This window comes from Heloderma suspectum, chromosome 2, assembly GCF_057233095.1.
Source record: "Heloderma suspectum isolate Gila_16-S chromosome 2, 16-S_ref, whole genome shotgun sequence".
NCBI classification, from domain to species: Eukaryota; Metazoa; Chordata; class Lepidosauria; order Squamata; family Helodermatidae; genus Heloderma; species Heloderma suspectum.
Window position 1 is genome coordinate 126702641 of NC_139459.1, and position 15934 is coordinate 126718574.

A 15934-nucleotide genomic window follows, 5' to 3' on the forward strand; every position below is an offset into this window, starting at 1 on the left:
AGATGCTCCGGCTCTTTACACAGGCAAGTTCTCGGCAGCCTTGGGGGCACAGAATGAGTTGTGAATCAGTGGGTCTCTGGAGAGATTCAAGTATGTCTCACTCCTCTCTCTGCAAATCAGCGCACGCGGGGGGGGGGGGGCTTTGTTGCCATTCCGAACCATTTTGCAGAATAAGGACTATTGCCCTGAATCACTACCAAAACGTGGTTTCTGTGGAGGTTTTGTAGCTTATTATATCAATCCCAACTAGTTATGTGTGACCAGTGAGTTTGGTTGATTTGGCTCCCTTGGAAGTTGCTATTCCAGGCTCTTCCGTTCTGTTCTGGATGGGTTCTGGGCATTATGGGGTTAACATAACATGATATTGCAAGGGTTTCAGTCCTAAAATATTGCTCTCAAGTATTTCTAACACATGCCATTGTTCTGTTCCTTTCTGGCTGTTACACCATCCCCAAATTCATGTGGAGGAGAAGGCTATCAATGGCTACTAGTTATGATGGCTACATGCTACCTCCAGTATCAGGAGCAGCATGCACACCAGTCGCTGGAGAATATGGGCCGGAGGTGCCGTTGCACTCATGCCCTGCTTGTGTGTTTCCCGTCAACAACTGGTTGGCCACTACGTGACCAGAATGCTGGATTAGATGGACCCTTGGTCTGATTCAGCATGGCTCGTTTTATGTTCTTAACCCGGCACGCACCAGATTTTGGACTTCAACTCCCGTCAGCCCCAGCCACCATGGCTAATGGCCAGGAATTCTGGGAGTTGTAGTCCAAAAAAAAAAAAAAAAATTTCAGAGGGCACTAAGTTAGGGAAGGCTGCTAGGGGCACTTAGCGGGGAGTGAGCCCCGTTGAACTAAATGGGATTAACTCCCAGTAGACGTGATTCGGGTTGCACTATACATTTGCCTCGCCCTCGCCGCCGAAATTAGGAAGCCTCCGGCTCCATTCGCACCCATGCAGAGACGCCGAAGTTGCATCCTTCGCGTCTGTCTAGAGCCATAAAACTATGGTTCGCGAGCGACAGCCATTTTGACTGCGGGCACCTGCGGATATTCGAAGGGAGTGGGGCGGGGGGAAGAAGCGAGGCCGGGATTGGTTCAGCCGCCGTTGTCGTCTCAGGACTGTTTCCTGGTCGAAGTGCTGGAGGCCGGAGGCTCGGCTGGGTCGCTGGTGAGTGTGCCCAGAAGCGGGCGCGTCTGTAAAGCAAGGAGACCTTCGTTCCTGGCGGGGCCTTAAGACAGGAGGCGGCGGCGGCTCGGTGCTTTTGCGAATGCAGAGGGGTCGCTCCAGCTGGAAAGAGGGGCGTGTGGGGGTGGGAGAGCGCAGAGCCGCGGGTGACAGTGGACTACAGTAATCTCTCGGACTACAGTTGCGAGCTTTTGATGTCAAAGCTTGTGTTGCCCTGGGTAGAGTGCCGCTAAGCATGTGCAGAGCGCCCTTCCGCTGAGGCAGGGGGTAGGCAAACTGATACCCTCCTGATATTTTGGACTGCAGCTCCCATCAGCCCCAGCCAGCATGGCCCGTGGGCAGGGCTGATGGGAGTTGTAGTTTGAAACAGCTGGAGGACGCTGGGTTGTCTACTGCTGCGCTAAGACTAACGAAACTTTTTTTTTGAGCAACACTGTCTGCCCTTCTCATCCCCCAGGCCTCATAGAAAAGAGAACGAGGATAGGCTGATGAAGGTGGGCGTAGAGGCCACCACTTAATACAGCCTCCATAAAGCTCTTCCGGATTACACAGGAACGGCCCAAGTCCTCACTTTTGTTGATGTGATATGATCAGTTTTGTGGCTTGGTCCAACAACCACTTCACCCTGCATTTAATCCTGGGACCTTTGTACACTGTGCCATTGGGTTGCAACAAAACAGGGGCTCCCCACTCCCCCAGGCCTTGCCTCTAAGGGTCAGGTTTCTGTGTTTGTATGCACCCTTCTATCCAGAGAATGGGAACCCTCATTCTCTGTTCTACAGTGTGTCTTATCAGCCAGGGTCTCTTCCTTGTCTGCCTTCTCTGTGTTTCTGTGGCTTGTTCTGTTTGTCTTTTTTTAAGTAGGGTGGATGTGGTCTGAGCAGAACAGGGAGATACCATTACCCCTAACCTGCCCTGGCCAGTACAGGGGTGTGTGCCAAAATATGTAACGATGCTTCCAATGTTTTTAAAAAAGAAAAAAATAAGTTAAATATGTTCTCAGCCTTGGTCCCAGAAGATTGTAATTTTCAAATTTCCTGAGAAACAATGGTAAAAGAACAAATTGTGTGAACAGGCATCTTATGGTTCATTTTCTGGATTTCAAAACTGAGGTGTGGATGTTTGTTTTCTACTTGATAACAACTGGGTCTCCAGTGCAAGAAATCTGATACAGCAGGTGTGACTTGCTCAAAGTCTGTTTCTAATGTGTTTTTTGCTGCTGGTTAGGAACCCTTCTTATGGAATGAAATAGAGAAGCAAAAAAACAAACAAAAGAAATAGAGAAGCAAAAAAACAAACAAAAGAACCACAAACTATTTCCTTAAAAAAACACAACTCATCTTTCAGGAAAAGCGTGGAGAGGTGGAGGTCTCCAGCCTGCAACCATCATGTCTGGAATTGGGAACAAGCGAATGGCGGCAGAGTCTAGTCCCTCAGGGCCTCCAGAGAAGAAGGCGGGCGTTGAGGACTCGGGAACTACTGTGGAGACCATTAAGCTTGGAGGTGTCTCCTCAACGGTTTGTACTTCTTTCTGCACCACCATTCCCTATTTCTCAGTGGATAAACACGCTGAATTAATTCCAGTCCCTGAATACTGTATTGTTTAGTTTTCATTCCCATGGCTGTTGGGATAAGCTTCATCAGCCAGCTGGGCTGTCTGACGCCTAGTTCTCATTAGATATGTAGAGGTTGAAAAAAAAATGGGGGGAAAAGCATTTTTTCCTCCAAATAATTAAAAAAAATTTCACAGGAAAAAAGGCTGGGGTGGAGAACATCCAGTTGGAGCCATGGCGTCCTGCAGTGACTTGCGGAGCTCCGCAGGTCGCTTATCTCAAACAGCTGTGAAAAGGTTGAGAAACCTTTTTATCTTCCCCTTGAATTAAAAGGGGAAGCTTACAGTACCATCCAGATGAAATCTTGGAAGAAGAGCTGCTTCTGCGGAGAAACAGAGGGGCTGAAATCTAAGGTCAGACGCCGGAGTGTCGTCTACTGAACGCTGTTTGAAACTCCTAAGCAATTAGGAGACATAAGGACAAATGGCTCCAAATAGTATTTCTGAATTTAAACTACCAGCAATATCTGAGGACTTGTAATTAAATCTGCGTAAGTGTTTATCTTTTTTTGGTTCTGCAATTATACTTGCTTGTTGTGCTTTTGAAAGTGGAGGATGGCAGTAGAAAAGGAAAGAAAAGAAAGGCTTGAGAAGGCCACCTACCCCCCACCCCCTGATTGCTCCTCCGGCAAAGATTTCTAGAAATGCCGGAGATGAACAGGAGTTGCTTGCTTTGATAAAAACTATGTCTTCTCAGCTACTAGAGCAGTCAAAGAAACCTGAAACAATTCAGGACTCAATCACTGCCCTTCAGGGGGCTGTGGATTTAATTAATATCTCTTTTCAAAAGATGGAATCAAAGATTAATGTTCTCAAAGATCGGGCTACTGCACATGAAATTGCCATGGAAGCTTCTCAAAATATTTTGTCTGCTCAAATTTCTCAACTGGAGGCCTTCACACGTAGAGCAAATCTACATATCCTTGGTATTAAAGACGTGGCTACTGATATAGGTTTGGCTGAATTTATGGATAAACTTTTGCATGAGCTATTTGTTTTACCATCTGATTTTTTGCTTGATATTGAGCATGCATATTGTGTTCTTGGTTCAATATGTGGCACTAAACGGACTTTTGGGACGGCTTTGTTCAATTTTCACGAGTCTCTACAAAACATTATCTTATGCGTTTGGCAAGACAACGGGGTGGGCTTCGGTGGGGACCAGCAAATGACAAGATTATGCTCTTTCCTGATTATACTAAAGAAATTGCTGACAGAATAAGGCAATTCACCAAGGCGAGAAGTTTGGCAAAGCAAATTAACCTGCAATATCATATTAAATATCTGGCTACATCTTGCATTCTTTTTGAAGGCCAGATGAAAAGATTTTTGGATCCTGATGCTGCAGAATCATTTTTAATTGGTATTAAAATTAAAACCAGGGAACCAACTCTCTCAGCCTCCAGAGTTGGAACTTAGTCATCTTTACTATTCTTTTGAAGTGTTGTTTAGGCTAAAGCTGATAAGATGTCTAGGCAGTATGCCAGAGTAAATGTTTGCATATTTCTGTTTTCTTTCTCCTTTTTTATGTTATATTGTAATAAAATGTCTATTTGTGTGTGTGTATATGTCTGTACACATATAAATATATTTTTAGATATATTACTTAAAATATACAAATGATTTGCTTTTGTTTTTATTTTATATCTTTTTCTTAAACTATTTTTCTTATTAATATCATTATGGGATTATTATTATTACTATTTCTTGTTGGCTAAACCTTTAATGTTTATTAATACACGTTAACTGAATGGTAATATATAGCTAAGGAAATGGATTGTTTGCTCCCATTCCTTTGCTATAAGACTGAGGTTATGATACTGAAAGATAAGGTTTACCATTTGTGGTGTAGCGGATTGAAGATTTAATAATACCTGCAATGTCCGGAAGAGTGCTGTATAGGCATAATCTGCAATTGGATTTATATTTGGATATTTGGTTTGTTCGTATTGAAGTTTAATATAATCCTGTTTTTTCCCCCCTTCTTTTGCTGTCCTCCTTTTTTTTCCCCTCAGAATACTGTAATGTTGGAAACTGAAGATTCTGATTATATTGTTGGTAGTGCTTATTTCACTTATAAAAATAAAATAAAAATAGATTCAAAAAAGAAAAAGAAAAAAGGCTGGAGTGGGGGGCTTCACATTTGTAGTCCCCCTTGAGGTGGCAACCTTTTCTGAGCTGCAGTTGGAGGCTTTCTTGATTGACTGCTCCTCCATAGTGTTTCCCCCACACACCCCAATTCCTTGCATATAAAAAGCTAGCATGTCTAGGCTAGAACTCTTCTTCCTGTCATGCTAATTTTGTATAGAAGCTTGATTTTGGGGGGGTGGGGTGGGGTGGGGGGGGGTGGGGTGGAGGGCGGGTACTGGAAGAACATTCCATCATGCAAACCCCCTTCTGCGGTCTGAGGTGATATAGCCCAGATCCACCCTCTTGGAGAGAACAAAGCCTAGGCTGAGATGGTATTGTAATAACTGACATTGGTGTGATTTCAGGAAGAACTGGACATTCGCACCCTGCAGACGAAGAACCGAAAGCTGGCAGAGATGCTGGACCAACGGCAGGCCATTGAGGATGAGCTGCGAGAGCACATTGAGAAGCTGGAACGGCGGCAGGCCACGGATGATGCTTCACTGCTGATTGTCAATCGCTACTGGAGTCAGGTCTGCTACGTACCCCTTCCCATTCTCTTCATTTTATTTGCCAAACCTTCTTAAAAATTCAAGCCTGTTTTTCTTCCCTCCAGTTTGATGAGAACATCCGCATCATTTTGAAACGTTACGACTTGGACCAAGGCCTCGGAGACCTCCTGTCTGAGCGGAAAGCCCTGGTGGTGCCGGAACCTGAACCTGATTCAGACAGCAACCAGGAGCGCAAGGATGAGAGAGAGCGAGGTGAGTTTTCTGATCCCGCCTGCTTTGGGGATGGTTTGAGCTTTCTCCTGTAATGTAGCTTCCCAGTTGGATAGCTATGAGGTGGGGAAGGCTTGCCTGTCTGGGTTTTCGGGAGCTTGGAACTGCATCCTGTCATGGCTGTTTTTCTTACATTGTCGTTTCCCAGGGGAGATACTTGAGCCTGCGTTCTCCTTTCTGGCGACCCTGGCCAGCAGCACCAGTGAAGAGATGGAATCTCAGTTGCAGGAACGTGTGGAGTCTTCCCGCCGGGCAGTCACGCAGATTGTGACTATGTATGACAAACTTCAGGAGAGAGTGGATGTCCTGTCCCAGAAGCTGAACAGCGGAGGTATGGCCTATATAAGAACATAAGAAGATCCATACTGGATCAAACTAAAGGCCTACCTAGTCCAGCGTCTGTTTCCACAGTGGCCAACCACTGCCTGTGTGAAACCAACAAGAAGGACATGAATGCAGTAGCGCCCTCCTGCTCATGTTCCCCAGCAACTGGTATGCAGAGGCATCCTGCCTCTGATACTTGAGGTAGCATACTGGTATTTGTCTAATAGAATCGTAGAATCATAGGGTTGGAAGGGGCCTACAAGACCAAGACCATCGAGTCCAACCCCCTGCCCAGTGCAGGAAGCCTGATTCCAGGCGGTCTCCCAATCCAAGTACTAACCAGGGCTGACCCTGCTTAGCTTCTGAGATAGACAAGATCAGGCGCATCCAGCCCTTTGCTCGTCCTTTAACGCCATCCAACTTGGCCATCACAACATCAAGTTGAAAGCTATCGCTATTGTACCAAATTCTCTATCAGCTTGGGATAAACCCAGGGATATGTATCACATCAGGTGGTTAAAGCATTCATGTGCTAAGAGCCTCTCTGGATATATGGCAGATGTCCCCTCCAGACTAATCCATTGCTAGTCCATTGACCTTGAAGTCAACCTGGCAAATATATTATGAAATCTAGTACTTGGTCCTTTTGCAATTGTGCTGTACAGTTAATGGATGCTGTCGGGTGAAATTAATTTTGGTTAACTTATAGCAGGGTTAGGGAACCCGGGGCTCTCCAGATGTTGGACTCCCATCATCCCTGGCCATTGGCCATGCTGGCTAAGGCTCATGGGAGCTGGAGTCCAACAACATCTAGAGGGCTGCAGGCACCCCATCTCTTTTACTCCTAGTTCTCATACTACAAGATAGGTCTCCATAAATTGGTATAAGCAGTTGCCATGGATGATCTCAGCCATTCTGAACTGGTGTTTTGGCCAGGAGTCCAACTACCCCTTTTTACTCAGTGAGCCATTTGCTTTATTGTAGTCTTCCCTATTGTAGCGTGCACTGATGGTGCTGGATGCTGTTGACGCCTAATACTTCTCTTAGGGTTCAATCCTATGCATGTTTAGACAGAAGAAAGTCCCACAACTCCCAGCATGGCTTCTTCTGTCTAAACATGCATAGGATTGCGCCCTTAGTGGGACTTTTGCTCCTCTAGGTCTATATCTTCCACCCAGTGTCTTCTTCCATCTACAGTCCTACACCAGATCCAGTTCCAGGCAAGCAGTTAGTAAAGTTTTACATGCTTACACACACACACACACACACACACACACACACAAGCAGAAAGGAGCTTTACGAGATGCTGAAGCCTTCTATTATTTGTTTGTGTATTACCTTTTGTTAATCACCCAATAACTGGAAATCCTACTCTGTTTATGGGCATTGTTCCCACAGGTTTGAAATCTGTCTTCAAAACATGAAGGGCTCTTGAAAGTGCCTTTAAGCAACAAAATGAATTCCCTTTTTTCCTTCAGATGTGTGTCTGATGGAGGAAGCTGTCCAAGAGCTGAATTCCTACCTGGCAAATGAGAACAGGCGGCTGCAGGAACTGGCTGATTTGCTTCAAGAAAAGCATCGCTGCATGTCTCAAGAGGTATAAGGAAAAGATGTGTGATGCAAAAATCAGGCTGTTGACAAAGTTGCAGGGCTGCTTTTATATTGGCAGGCGGTACGTGTGTGTTAATTGGACCGAGGAGTGGATGGAGCTGTATGTACATGAACAGTACTCTGAGCCAGTTAGGCTGAGAGTGTGTAGCCTGCCCAAATTCACCCCTTGAGCTGCTCTCCAACCATTTTTACCACTATGGCTCTCCACTGTGCTTGTCTTGTTTTTGTTTCATTGATGTGAAGTCAAGGGAACAGCTGAGGCTTCTGGGAAGGTGATGGTGGGTTTGGAGCTGATAGAAAGTGAGGCTGGGATGATCCCCTGTGGAACACACTGTAATCATTATAGTTAATGGAATTTTAGGGTTTCTCCTCCTTGGGGTGGAACTTATGTTTGGAGGAGTTTGGCAGAGGCCAGCTGCAGAGTGACAGGCTGTAATTTGAGGAGCTTGGGAACAGCCCAGGGTGTTGGGAACAAGATAAGGCCAGAGGTAGGGCCATCATCGTGGCAGCTGACTGTTAGATGGGATGGCGTGAATGGCATAAATCTTGGTTCAGAATTACATGTTAGTGGGTAAAGCTGAACCAGTAACAAGGACAGTTCATCACTTCCAGGCAAATGGGTCTGGTGGTATTTTTTCCCCAGGAAAGAGAAAGAATGTATGTCTCTACTCTCCTATCCTAGGCTTTTTATATTGATCAGAGGTGGAGCCAGACCTTCCTTTCTTGAATAGAAATAGGCACAGAACTCTTCCATGCTCTCTGTTTACCCACATCATCAGGATCCCTGTATGTTTTCCTTAGTCTCATAAAAACAGGCCATCTCAGCATCTTCTCAAAACTCATGCTATCCCTAGCATGTTATGTCTTCACCAACCACTGGGCCTCCAGATGTCCTTCTCAGCCTCTTCTCACATATGGTTGCCTTTTGCTTCCTAGTTATCATCAACTCCCAAGCTCTCATATACACGCAGCTTTTGTCTCAGCAAAAGTCCCATTGAACCGCAGCAGTCAGCTTCCCCGTGGGCAAAGATTACACAGAGACGTACCTTCCCACTGCTGTCATCCATTCTGCATCATCATAGCTGCTGTGAGGTTTTCTGTATTAAGTGGTTCTTTGGGCCATGTAGTTCTTTGGTGGAGGGAATAGTACACAGTTATGGATTGGATGCGGGCCAACAAGTTGAGGCTTAATCCAGACAAAGTGAAGGTCCTGTTGGTCAGCAAACAAGCCAATCCAGGATTGGGATACAGCCTGTTCTGGTTGGGGTTGTACTCTTGTCTGAAGGATCACATTCACAGCTTGTGGGTGCTCCTGGACCCGGTATTGCACTTGGAGCTTCCAGGTGGCTATTGTGGCCAGGAGTACCTTTGCCTGGCTTTGGCTGGTCGTCTTCTGGGGAAGCTGGATCTGGCCACACTGATCCATGCCTTAATACTTTTCGATTGATGTGCAGAAAACCAGGTCCAGGCAGGCCCGCCCAACCTATTTTCTCGTTTCCTTCCTTGGCTGCAGTTTTCCAAATTGCAAGGGAAAGTGGAGGCAGCAGAATCGCGTGTATCTGTGCTGGAGACCATGATTGATGACTTGCAATGGGACATTGACAAAATCCGCAAGCGGGAGCAACGGCTCAACCGGCACCTGGCAGACGTCCTGGAACGAGTAAGTGCCGGCACCCTCGGTAGCGGTCCCAGGGTTGGAACAACGCTGGAGGATATAGGAATAGTTTTGTCAGAAGGAGGAAACATTTGATATACTTGGATCTTATTTTATTTTTAGATATGCATCCCACTTTTTAATGAGTGTCCGCAAAGTGGCTCTCAGTACTCATAAAGTTTCACTCTAAAACTGCACCATTTTAAAAATGGGAACCATAAAACAAATGGACCTATAAGAAGCAACCTGGTTTAGGAATGGAGAGGAGAAGGGAATAGGGAATAGCAAAAACAAAAATTTAAATACTGGCGTTAAAAAACACCCCCCCCAAACCATGGCCACTGTGTATGGCAGAGGGACCAGTCCAGCTGATCCAAGATTAGCATCACTTTTGAATCTTTCTCCCTAGCTAGACCTGTTGTGTTGTAGGTATTTAGGACTGGATAAGTTCGTGAAAGAACATTTGCCCATTCCTCTTCTTTAAAAGGACCGATTTATACTTAAAACAAGGTCAGTGTGTGTGGTAGGATTCCACGGGAGTGCAGGCAAAGCACAGAATGTGGGACCAGGCTTGGAAATCAGCACGCTGAGATACTTAGTCACCATTTAAAAGTTTCTAGCCTTTATGATTGGGATGATATGCTTGAAAGCAAGTGGGTAATCCTTAATGATTATTAAATGAATAATGATTATTTAATAAGATTTCCAGTAGTTCGAGATGGGACTTCAGTGCTTTGTAGATAGCTCTGTGCCTTTCTCCAAAGCAAGCAAAACTGGGCTAAATTATCCACAATAGTAAAAATTGCAGTTTTATATAATGGAAGTTTCAGAATTTTACTTGCCTTGGTACAGAATATTGCTATTGTTATTACTATTATTTTACACTACTAATTTGTATCACTTACATACAACTGCTTGCAACCCAATTAACAGAGAGGAGCAATTTATTGGCTAGGATGAATGCTTCTTAAAATTCTGACATTCCTAAATTTCTCTTGCTGTTTTAAAAAGTAAAAACAACTTTCTAGCCCCTATCATTATAAAGAAAAATCTTGGAAATGTAGTATTTTGAAAGGAGGCAATGGAGGCCACAGAACATCCTTGCACTGATTGTCTGCTTAGTATTGACAGGGCTGATGATCAGCCACTTAGCACAAAACCCGCTTGTTTAAAATGTGAATTAACATTGGATAACAATAACAATGAAAATAATGTTCATGAACGGCATGCAGTTTAGTGAGTAAATTAACCAGGGGTGGGTGACTTGTGGCTGTCCAGCTGTTTTGGCCTATAACTGCCACCAGCTCTAGCCAGCCTAGCCAGTGGTTAGGGATCATGGGAGTTGTAGGCCTAAACATCTGAAGGGCCACACGTTGGCCACCCTGAAATAAATGTTATAATCGTGTCCAGTTTATAGCAACTGTCACATGTTGGAACATAACAATTCTTACATTTTTTAAAAAAAAGTCAATTATCCTCTTTGCAGGTGAATTCAAAAGGCTACAAGGTATATGGAGCAGGCAGCAGCCTGTACGGGGGTACGATCACGATCAACTCTCGGAAGGTAAATCTTGAGACTGTCTGGGCAGGTGCAGACCAAAGCAGGGATAGTTGGGAGAGAGAGAGATACAAAGATCTTTCCCCCCTCTGTTTTATAGTTTGAAGAGATGAATGCGGAACTTGAGGAAAACAAGGAGCTTGCCCAGAACCGCTTGAGTGAATTGGAGAAGTTGCGTCAGGATCTCGAGGAGGTGACAACTCAGAATGACAAGTTAAAGGTATGAAGCAGCTTGTGGTTCCCAAATTTCTGAAACGAGAGAAAGCTCCTCCCCACCCCAGATTAAAATTGCAGGCACGCTTTGCTCTTTCATTGGAAATGATTTCCTTTTAGAGTCTGTGTAAGAATAAGAGAGATGCTCATGTCCCCACCCCAGCGTTTCTGCGTGAGCCACAATTCTGGCATGCCTCCTGATTGGATGGAGGCAAGTCTGGAGGTGGGGGTTGCTGGTTCTAACCCCAGTGGCTCTTGACAAGATCAGGTAACTGTCCTTTGTGTCCGTATGGTGAATGACAAACTGGTCCACTCATACCAAAAGGGTCAGAATTGCCCTCTTTTATTTATTTATTTTAGAATATTTATGTATCGCTTCCCATTTTAAAAATCCCAAAGTGGTTCACAATGTATTATGAAACAATGCACCCTTAAAAGCATAACAGCATTTAGATAAGATAATGGTTGGGAACAGCCAGGGTGAACAAGTAAGTTTGTCGTAATAGTTGAAAGCCCATGGTTGTCAGTGCCTGGCATATCGCAGAGGGGATATGCCAGGGGATATGCCACCACAGAGAAGGTGTCTATCCCATTGGAAGGAGGCATGGTCAGGGCAGACACATCCTCTGTAGGTTAGGCTCACAAGAGCTTTAATCTATTTTTCATGATGCACATGTGGGGGATGCCTGGAGCAGGGGCCCTGTGGGACTTGGGTGGGGACTGCTCCTTTTTTTTTTCTCCTAACTTTGAGGCCCCTAGTTGCTTGTTTGAAAACAATTTTGTGTGTGTGCCTCTGAGTTCTTACTGTTGGTCTCGTTATTGACCTGGTTTGTACGTAACGCCTAACTGTGGGTTAAACAACCCATAGTTAGCTGTAGCTGCGCTGGAACGAATGTGCTGCCTCCTGCCCCCTTCTGCTTTGTAAACAACCCAGGAACATGTGAACCCAGTGCTCTGGGTTGTTTAGGGTTAAAGAATCCAGAGGTTTAACCCAACAACAAGCTATGGGTTAAAATTCCGGGTTATTTAACCCTAAGCAACCAGAGTGTTGAGTCCGGAAAGAAAGTGGAAGTGGGTGGGAGCCAGCTCACAAACAACCCATTGTGTGCTCACATCATTTGTTAACCGTGGGTTATTTGACCATGCGAACTGGGACACTGTGTTGGCTTTATTGCAGCCATGTACTGCTTTTTGATGCAATGCTGCCACCTTCTGGGCCAGTTAAGCAAACTGGAGACATTTGCCGTTTCTTCAGTCTTCCTTATCTCTAAAGGCAGTTTGATGCATTGTTTCGTGTATCAGAACCAATTCCTGATTACAAAACCCATGTATTTATTGTTTGATTAATGTATATCTCACTTTTCCTGCATTGAACTGAAGGCAGCCCGTGCAGGGTTCCCAAGCGGCCCCCCCATCCAGGCATTGTCCAGACCTGCTTAGCTTTAGTGAGGTGGCCACATCCTGTGCCTTCAGATGATGCCCCTCTGCATAGTGTATTATATAGAGGGTGCCCAAATAGATGTGAAGAGAGATTCTGGTCAGTTTTTTGTTGCCATGAATTATACACATGGACATCCTTTTATACTTTATCTCTGTATGTGTTTTCTGCTTGGGAAATCAGATCCCGAATACCACATATAATATCGTAGATATCCTTCAGCCTTTAGCTGATATCTTCAAATTGTATTTTACCAAAGTAGGGACTGAATACTACCTTGGAACGTTCCCATAGTGCACTCTCTTGCGAGGGAGATTTGAACTAAAAACAACAAACTGGTTATCCATTTGATCCATTTGAAAACTATGCCCATTCTCTTGGAACCTTGGACACCTTTTTTAGGTTTTGCCTTCATCTGGAGTAAGTGTGTTGGTGTATCTGTGACATGGTCTCTCTTTGAGCCTCAGGTACCCCAGTTTTAGAAACTCCCCCAAAACTGACAGGCACCCGTGGCCCTGGCACAATCCTTCTTTGCATGGTGGTAGGGTGCAGGAAAAAACTTGAAGCTTGCCCACTCCATCCATAGAATACTTAGTGTGAACCAAGGCCAAAAGTGGACAGTTGTAGCTCAAGAAGCAGGATTAGCAAAGTCAGCATCAGTTTTGACGGTGGTCTTCGTGTTTGTGAGCAGAGGCCTTCAGATGTGGGGTGTTTTGACTCCTCCTTTTGCGTTGAGTGTGGCCTCCTTTGCCTTTGCTCCTGCTATGCGTGACATGGCCCTGTTTTTCTTTTGCTTCTTCCCCTCTGTTCCGCGGCCCCACCCAGGTCGATCTGAGGCGAGCAGTGGAAGAGGTGGTGAAGGAAACCCCGGAATACCGCTGCATGCAGTCCCAATTCTCTGTATTGTATAACGAGAGCCTCCAACTCAAATCGCAGCTGGATGAGGCCCGCACGCTGCTTCACGGCACCCGAAGCACCCACCAGCGCCAGGTGGAACTCATCGAGGCAAGTACTCCCTCCTGCTGTTTCTTTCTTCTGCCTTATTTTGATCTGGGAAGATAAGGGTGGGAGTGTTGTGGCTGTTTAAAACAAGGGTGCAGAACCTCAGGCCTGTGGGCCAAATCTGGCCCTGTGGGGTTCCCCAGATAGCCACTCTTGCCTCCCCTGGCCCCACCCTCTATCCCTCAACCGTTTGGTGGTTTCCTGGCTTTTGCACAGGTTTTTCCCCCCTTCTAAAATGTTAAAATGCCTCTCCTAAGGCTTAGTTACTGGCAGGAAGAGCTTTAAGCTAGAATATGTTGGGATTTTTGGCCCCATCTCCTTTGCCTTTGGCCCCACCCACTCCTGGAATGCAGCCCCTGAGAGCGTCTCCGAAATGGAATTTGGCCCTTGGGTGAAAGAGGTTCAGCACCCCGGTTTAAAGTGTAGTGAGCAGGAGCAGTGCCTTCAGGGCACTCCGTAGAGAACAGAAGTGACCCAGCTCCCGTGCAGAAGGCTTGCAATCTAGGTGAGGACACGGGATAAAAGAGAAGTACAGCGATCGATGTAGTTATGAGAATGGACTCTGCTAAATGGAGGCTTTTTGAGAGCTGTTTACTTGGTCGCATGTGATGGGTAAGGATTGCCTCCAGGTGACCAGGTAAGTGAACAAGGTGGTGGAGCCAGCTGATGGGCAGGCACGCATTGTGCCTTCTGCATCAGTCGGTGTGAGTCCCTAGTGGGCTTTCCCTGCCAGAAGTGAGAGAGGAAGCTGGGCCGTTCACTTGAAGGAGGACCAGGCCATAGCTCAGTTGTAAGGCCTGCAGAAGATTCCAGTTTCAGTCTCTGACATCTCCAGTGAATGGCTACTGCCACCCAGAGTGTGATGGATCTATGGTCTGACTCGGTATAAGGTAGCATCCTACGTCCATCTCAGTATGCAAGTGTAGTGAGCCCCACAACTGACAGTGTGCACGCAGCAGAGTTTTTGTGTTGTGTGCTTTCTCTCCACCAGAGAGCAAGAGAGTACTGTGTATAAACTTTGCTCAGTTTGCACTGCGCAGTGATCTCAGTGAGTGTTGCAGTGGGGGGGGGGGGAGAGATCCCGCTCTCCCCACTGAATCTCCATAGTTCTGTTAGGGAGAGAGACAGAGAGACCACATGTGTAGCCTCTTTCCCAGATTTGGAGCAGCAGAATTGCATGTCTCTTCCTGGGCAGAGGTGGTTTGGCTGACTTTGCAGCTCAGTCCATAGATTCCTTAGCTTTGCATCTGGTAGAGACAACGACTGCAGCTTTCGGTTGGAACACAATGCATCACAAATAGTGGATGCCTCATCTGCCCCAAAATACGAGCCAATGGTCATTCAGGAAGGATTTAGAAAAGGACTAGCTGTTTAGTCTTTGGAGTATACTGGATAATCATCATAATTATTATGACAATTATTATAATTATCGTAATACTCATCATCATATAAGTTTATTATATGCCTTTTTCACAAACAGTCCCAAGGCATCTTACAACAGGAATGTTAACATACAAAAATTGAAACAATGTAAAATAGCTAAAAACAGTTAACCGTAAAATACCAAGAGCCAATAGAACAACCAAATTAAAATTAAAAACCCCTGTCATATGCTCTCAAATGCCTTGGAGTTGTGGAAAGTCTTAACTTGGCGCCAAAAAGATGGCAGAGTTCGTGCCAGGATTATACAATAGGGGTGCCGTCACCAAAAAGGCCCTATCCCTGGTTGCCATCCTCCAAACCTCTTACTCACTCACTGTGTAAGAAGGCCTGTGTTTGTTTTTTAGCATCTCACCCCATAACAAAAGGTGGCTGCTTGACGTCGGAGATATCAGCATCAAAGTAGTAATCTCTATTTCTCTCACTAGCGGGACGAAGTCAGCCTACACAAAAAATTGCGAACGGAGGTTATTCAGCTGGAGGACACCCTTGCTCAGGTCCGCAAGGAGTACGAGATGCTGCGAATTGAATTTGAACAAACCCTCGCGGCCAATGAGCAAGCAGGTATGTCAAGGCAGGTCTTGTATAGAGAGACAGATATTTTCTTCACTGGATGTTTGCTTTGGTAAGCGTCCAGATTAATTTGACTGCAGCCATGTAGCTCCACCTGGGCAGGTAAGCCACTGAGCACTGTGCAGCTTTTAGCAATGGTAGCACTGATCAGCCAGTTAGAATCACAGAGTTGGAAGGGGTCTCAGAGATCATCTAGTCCAACCCCTGCTCAGTGCAAGTTCTGCACTGCAGGGTGCAGCTACAACATCCCTGACAGATGGTCATCCAGCTATCTGGATAGTATTCCATTCACTTGTCCTAAAGCCTGGATGATCGTTCAGATCAGCCCTGAGGATAGGGTTGATCAGGGTTCCACTTTATTTCAGCAACGAGGCTGCTCTCTCTGTGTTCTTGCGGTTCTCTCCC

General features: G+C 45.6%; 1 protein-coding gene across 3 annotated transcripts in view; it reads left to right on the forward strand.

Annotated features, from left to right (window-relative positions):
- The first annotated feature begins 1123 nt into the window (after positions 1-1123).
- The window catches only part of RNF20 (ring finger protein 20), a 28961-nt gene continuing 14150 nt past the window's right edge, over positions 1124-15934 (forward strand). Inside the window, exons 1-12 of one of the 3 annotated variants that reach the window (XM_084834732.1) lie at positions 1124-1174; positions 2540-2709; positions 2943-3295; positions 5300-5467; positions 5551-5698; positions 5865-6047; positions 7519-7637; positions 9165-9311; positions 10792-10869; positions 10964-11083; positions 13340-13519; positions 15385-15520. In XM_084834732.1, coding sequence (XP_084690858.1) covers positions 5351-5467; positions 5551-5698; positions 5865-6047; positions 7519-7637; positions 9165-9311; positions 10792-10869; positions 10964-11083; positions 13340-13519; positions 15385-15520 — 1228 coding nt within the window. In that variant the 5' untranslated portion in view covers positions 1124-1174; positions 2540-2709; positions 2943-3295; positions 5300-5350. Of the gene's footprint in view, positions 1263-2539; positions 2710-2942; positions 3296-5299; positions 5468-5550; positions 5699-5864; positions 6048-7518; positions 7638-9164; positions 9312-10791; positions 10870-10963; positions 11084-13339; positions 13520-15384; positions 15521-15934 lie in introns of all 3 variants that reach the window. The other 2 variants (XM_084834731.1, XM_084834730.1) reach the window with 2 other exon arrangements.